At 30.8% G+C, this 7,115-nt stretch overlaps 1 protein-coding gene across 1 annotated transcript; it reads left to right on the top strand.

The window, feature by feature from the left end:
- The first annotated feature begins 6,484 nt into the window (after positions 1-6,484).
- LOC139510404 (uncharacterized) lies at positions 6,485-6,892 on the top strand. The gene has a single exon (XM_071296987.1). It carries the CDS (start codon positions 6,485-6,487, stop codon positions 6,890-6,892), a length of 408 nt encoding a protein of 135 aa, XP_071153088.1.
- The last annotated feature ends 223 nt before the right edge of the window (positions 6,893-7,115 follow it).

Here is a 7,115-nt window from a genome sequence, read left to right on the forward strand (position 1 = left end):
TTTAAATACCAGGAAGTTTGTCGTCTTATCTAAAATTTGTTGATGTATATTGAAGCAGAATACGCTGATCGTGTCAACTAATCCAGTCATTATTATGTTAAGCATTATTAACTACTTTGTGCATTTTGTCTTACATCTGGATATTTGGGCTTCAAACTTTTCATGTCAGTAAAAAGCAGCAAAACATGTCAAAATAGCTTTGTTTGGAGATCTTTAGAAATTAACATGATTAGCAACAGCTGTATTTACAAGATATTTTGTTAAGAAATGTAATTTTTAAAGATGTAAATGTGTGTTTTATTATCTAGTTTTTCGGAAAAGCTGTCGCTAATATATATAAACAGCATAAAGTTTCAATGACTTATTGAGCTAGTTTCTTGACTTGAGGGAATGTATGCATATTAATATTCTGAAAGGTGTTTGATATTTTACACATGTTAATATTTCATAATTTTAATGTCATCTGTTAATAATTTGAAATTACTTTTAAATGATTATTTGTCCTTTTTGATGTACATTTTGCAGGTTTATCTTTCAAACATGACAAGTCTTATGGCTGACATTTAAACTCGAGAAAGAATCTGACATGTTTTGTTGTTTTCAAATTGATTTTTTCACCATCATCAGGTGTTAATTTGATATATAATTAAAAAAAAAATCCACTGGAAAAAAACTAAAAGTCTATCTATTAAAATCATAAATAGGTCAAGCCGTAATTGTGTAGATGAAGTCTGAAAATTAAAAATCTGAACAATACTGTAATTGGCAACATATAATAGTACTAGAACTTACTAACGACATTTTTTTTGTGTGTTTTAGGTCTTTATATACCAGAAGCGTCCTTTCTAAAATAGATGGAATATGTATAGAATCAGGAAACATTTCTTTTTCTGTCAACACACCCAGTCTAACTCATTCTTACAATAGTCTTAGTTTTTGTTCTTTATCTTGATTTGTTTTTTCCTTATCTATTATCTAGATATCAATCAATACACTACCCTCAGCTCAATTTCCTAATAAGATAGAACTGGTATAATAAAAACTTTCCCCCAAGATTTTACTTACGTTTTATGTAGACAAAACGCGCGTCCGGCGTATTAAATTATAAGCCTGGTACCTTTGATAACTATTTACACCACTGGGTCGATGTCACTGCTGGTAGACGTTTCGTCCTCGAGGGTATCACCTTCCAAGTAGTCTGCACTTCGGTGTTGACATGAATATTTAAGGATTTTCTATACCAGACATAAATTACCGTAGCCGTATTTGGCACAAGTTTTGGGAATTTTTGGTCTTCAATGCTCTTCAATTTTGCACTTGTCTGGCTTTTCAACTATTGTGATCTGAGCGTCACTGATGAGTCTTGTGGTATACAACTAAACTTTTCCTAAAGATTAAGACTTACTTTAAACACGATATTCTTGAAAACTAAAATATTTTTTTTAATCTAAAAGAGAATATTAATAGTATCTTCCTCGATTCTTTGTCGCTTCTTGGGGTTTGAACACCGGTACGCTTTGGAATAATGACTCACAAAGCGTATACATGATAGTACATATATCAACCAGAAACCAAACATATCATCTTGATATATGTAGCATTGTCAAACTTTTGTTTACAAATAAAAGGATAAGAAACATGATTTATTTTCAGGTTCATTGAATTATAAAATGAAAAAGAATATAAATGAACAATGAATTTATTCCGCTACATTATGATGTGAGCAAAAGACTTATATACAAGCAACTCGGACCGTTTCTAGAGAACACATATATCTAATTTTATGTGGCTTTTATATATATATATATATGGATATCTAAAATACAAAATATCTCTTTAAGACACAATTTGCAATCGGGTTTCAGTATACTGGACTCAAGACCTTTTAAGGTTGTTTTGTTTTGTAATTTATTTTGATTTCATCTGAAAATACACCAAGCATTGTGATACATAAATATATAGAAAATTCATATTACATGTATTGATATTAAAATTTTCAATAACAGTCTAAAATTAAAAAGTTAAATATGACGCAACGTCAGATATTGCTACCATTTAATGTAACAGAAAAATAACGTTAAATTAGAAATGTGCACTATCATGATTTTCCTGCTTTCCTTGTTGGGAAAATGCAAAGTATAGCACACAAGTAGAAATGCCGAGATATTCCATTCCAATAGGAATTCATAATTTACAACGGATAAACTCGTCATAGATACCAGAACTAAATTTTGTACACACGCCAGACGCGCGTTTCGTCTACAAAAGACTCATCAGTGACGCTCGAATTCAAAAAAAGTTAAGAAGGCCAAATAAAGTACGAAGTTGAAGAGCATATTACATTTTACTTCTAGTAATAGTGTGTGTACGGGGGAATATTGCTGCATTATATAAACAACCCAAATATAATTTTATTCTAGCAGTGGATCAAGAGACAATTAAATGGCTTCTAGTTATGACAATGAAGTTTTCTTAACTTTTTGATCGTCTTCTAGATGTGTGTGTTTGTAATATACATATGCACCATTCCGTTTTATTGAAAGTAGGACATTTTCATTAGGTGGAGAAAGGAACCCGCGAATGCAGTTCATGTCGTCCCATATTACGCTTGTGGCGACGTCAAATAATGTTCACGGACAACCTTGCAAGACATTTTCATTAATCCTTAATTTTTATAGGTAGCCCTTTAATCTTCATACAATTTGGTGTAACATTTCAACTTTTAAAGTACTTTTTATTGGTATAGTAATCAAAGCCGAAACATGATCTTCATGTAATAAAATATCTTTTTTTGGCCGTAATAGTTTTGTGAAGGCAAGAAAGTTTAACTTGGACATAACCGACCAAGACATTGCAAACCTATTGTTTTTGAGCTTACACTTAGTACAAAACGATCGTGCTTACAATTTAATAAATTATATGTCAAAATTTTATTTTTTTAACTGAAATTTTTCCTAATTAAATTTCTCCTGGGACAGTCATTTATACATATTCTTTTCAAAATATTTATGCTAATTTTATATTGAGACGGCCATATAAACCAGTACTGAAATAAATCACGTCATAGAACATTCATGCAAAATTTCAAAGAGTTGCGTGAACATTTCGCAAACCTTCGAGTTTAATGTTTCGAGTTACATAAAAAGTAAAATCACAAAAATACTGAACTCCAAGGAAAATTCAAAAAGGAAAGTCCTCAATCAAATGTCAAAATCAAAAGTTCAAACACATCAAACGAATGGATAACAACTGTCATATTCCTGACTTGGTACAGGCATTTTCTAATGTAGAAAATGATGGATTGAACCTGGTTTTATAGCTGGCTAAACCTCTCACTTGTATGACAGTCGCATCAAATTCCATTTTATTGTCACCAATGCGTGAACAAAACAAACAGACACAATAGGTAAAAATGTCAAAAATAGGGATACAGCATTCAACATTGTGTTATCATCTTAATCACTATAAAAACAACAAATGTAACGAAAAAGCACAAAAAGGCATACATCAAATTTAACATCTCATTTTGCTTATATCATACGATTTTATTTGTCTATGTAAAATACACCCATCAAGGATGGAAGGTTTTAAGTACTGGTGTAACAACAACGAACATTTACACAAACACCAAGAAAACGTCCACCTTCAGAATCAGAAAACAAGGAAGAAAGAACCTGTCAAAGCAAAAAGAGTAAAAATGGCACCGAACACCCCCCTTTTTTCCGAAAACAATATATTGATAACAATGATCAGTAAACTATCAAACAAACTTGATAATGTGGCAGAAAGGCTTGAAAAGATAATATGTGATATTGAAAGTAATGTTGAACGCAAATTAACAGTTAAATTTAACAGCATAATAACAGACCGGATAAAAGGGGAGGTCGAACAGGTACGTTCTGAACTAAAGATAGAATTAGACAATATGAAAGAAAAATAAGGGCAATTAGATAAATCATATAGTGAAATTGTCAAAAATGGCTTGAGTAAAAAAGAAGAAAAAGACACTAGTAAAGTATTTATTGCAGTAGTGAAAAATCTTCCGTGTGGCAAGAACGAAAATTCACATGACACCGCCTTAAGGTCACGCATTGAAACGATGGTCAAGGACGGATTGAAACTCCAAAAGATAAACATTAAATCAGTTGAACGTAAGTCAAGTTACAATGAAGCGAGGCCTGGTATTGTGGTAATAGAATTCGGAGACAAGTAAGCAATCTGTAATGAAGGTAAAAAGGGTGTTAAGAGAAACAGTCAAATACAGATCCGTGTACATTGAAAACCACATACCCTACGAAAAAAAGGTTGATAGATCGGAACAATTATAATCTCTTGAAAGCAGTAGGGAAGGAAGAGGAGTTTGTATCGGTTTCAGGTCACATTAAGAAGCGGGGAACTGTAAATGTTAATAAAATGATTCAAATGACAGCTATAGGAAAGACAACTACAATGAAAGTTACACTCAAAACTACTCCCGTGGGTCAGGGTATAGACAGAATGGTTCTACAGATAAAAGCAATGTTAGTAAGAGAAAAACACAAAACTTGAATAACAATCAAAGAGATCAATGGTGCGCCCCTGTTCGTGGTAGGACATGGTAATACCGATACGGGTTATGGAACATAAATGGATGGTCAAAGAATGTAAATAGTGACAAAAACATTTTAATTTATGCATGTTTAAAAAACTTTGATCTTCATATGATAGGGTTAGTAGAAACACATTTGGTGAATCATAGTATTTGTATTGATAATTATAAATGGTAATAACCGCAAGCTAATCCATACCCGTTCAAAGACATGCTCAGGAGGGGTTGGACTTTTAGTGAAAGGGGAATTACTAACTACTTTCAACATTGATATTGAAGACGAGTCAATGGATGGGATAACTTGGATAAAATTTGTAGAAAAAAACAACGATAGTAATAAATTTTATGTTAGTGTTGTGTATTTACCGCCTGAATTTTCTGCACGTTCAACAAATGCTTATGAAATCTTTGATACACTTATGTCTCAAATATACTCTATTCCGAATGGATGTCCGTTTTATATTTGTGGTGATTTTAATAGCAGGATTGGAGATATGGAGGATTATATTCCAGGGGTAGATAATTTGCCAGAACGTGAAGTAATTGATTTTAAGGCAAATAGTTATGGAGAAATTTTTTGTGAATTTTTATCAAATGTTAATTTTTGTGTTTTGAATGGTCGTAATCATATAAGTAACGACTACACATATGTTTCAACAAGGGGATCTTCAGTAGTTGATTTTTGTATTACCCCATTTGAAAATATAAATAGTTCAAAAATTTGAAGTCATTCGTGCAAGTGAGTTAGCAAATAAAAGTTTAACAACAGGATCAATAGAGCCAAAAAATATATCCCGGATCATTCAGTTTTATGCTGGGAATTTGAAAGTGCAGTATATGAAAATACCAAAAAGCAAAGTTTAAATAGTCATGATAATAGAAGTAATCATATTGTTTATAATGTGAAAAATATTCCTGATACTTGGATGAATGATGAAAATAGTATTAATCTTATTAATTCATGTATTGCAAATATAGAAAGTTGTAATGGAATTCAAGTTGAATTAGATAATATATATAATGATTTTAATAATGTTATACATAATGAGATGAATGATAAATTAGACAAAAAGATAAAAATTATGAACGGTGTAAATAACAAAAAGCGCCGCTTTAAAAAACGATGGTGGACCGATGAACTAACTGTAAAATGGAATCAGGTATGCCTGGCAGAAAAACAGTATTTACATTGTACCAAAGGCAAAGTTAACAGTAACATACATTTACGACAAATTTATATTAGTAAGCGAAAAGAATTTGATAAACTAGCTCAACAAAGTAAACAACAATATTGGCACAGTTGTCAAAGGAACTTGTAAATTTAAACAAAAATGACGTAAAATAGGCAATATTGGTATTGGTAATGACAGACAATTGCAAATTCCAAATGAGGTGTTGCGAAGTGATGGATCTGTTACAAATAACATGGACGATGTGTTACAAAAATGGAAAGACAGTTTTCATGGTTTGTTGAATTCCGATCCAGATAACAACAAGAATTTTGGTGTTGAAAATTTAATTGTAAAGAATGATATTGTTTGTAATGATTTAGATGATTATACATATTTTGGTGAAGTTTAAAAGGTAACAATGGCAGCATAAATGGGAAAAGCCCAGGTGTAAATTGTATTCAGGCAGAATTATGCAAAAATTATGCAGTTATTTTTACTTTAACTAAATTGTTTAATATTTGTTTTAAATTTGACAAAGTTCCAAATATGTGGAATAAAGGTATTATTACTCCTATACCTAAATGTTCAACTACGGATCCTAGAGATCCATTATCATATAGAGGTATTACCTTAGCACCTTGTGCATATAAACTTTATTGTGGCGTTTTAAATAAAAGGTTAACTGAGTGGTTAGACAAAAGGGATATAATAAATGATGAACAAAATGGGTTTATTAAAGGTAGAAATAGATCATATCAGTACGTTAACATCTGTTATTGAAACTAGAAAAAAATGTAAGCTGTCAAATTTTGTATCTGTCATTGATTTTAAGAAAGCTTACGATTCTATTGATAGAGTTTTGTTATTTAATAAATTAGGAAAACTGGGTGTTAGTACAAAATTTATGTATGCTTTAAAGGCTATTTATTCTAATGTAGAATGCAGTGTCAGATTAAATGGTAACATGACTGAATGGTTCAATGTAAATACTGGTTTAAAACAAGGCTGTGTATTGTCAACAGTAATGTTTAATACATTTATTAATGATTTAATTGATGATATAAAGTTGTTAGACATTGGTATTAATATTGATGGTGAAATTTTGTGTATCTATCTTGCTGTATGCCGATGACATAGTTTTATTAGCAGAAAATGCTGAGGATTTACAAAAATTATTAGATGTTTTAAATTTATGGTGTAATCATAATAGCTTAAAAGTAATTTTAAGAAAATCAAATGTTATACATTTTAGAAATCCTTCCTTCAAATAATACTGTCATATAATAAACAGAAGTAATTATCGAATTCTACTCCTTTTAATATTTTGATATCAGAAAAATAAAGGTTTGATTATT

Source organism: Mytilus edulis, chromosome 2 (assembly GCF_963676685.1).
Source record: "Mytilus edulis chromosome 2, xbMytEdul2.2, whole genome shotgun sequence".
Lineage (NCBI taxonomy): Eukaryota > Metazoa > Mollusca > Bivalvia > Mytilida > Mytilidae > Mytilus > Mytilus edulis.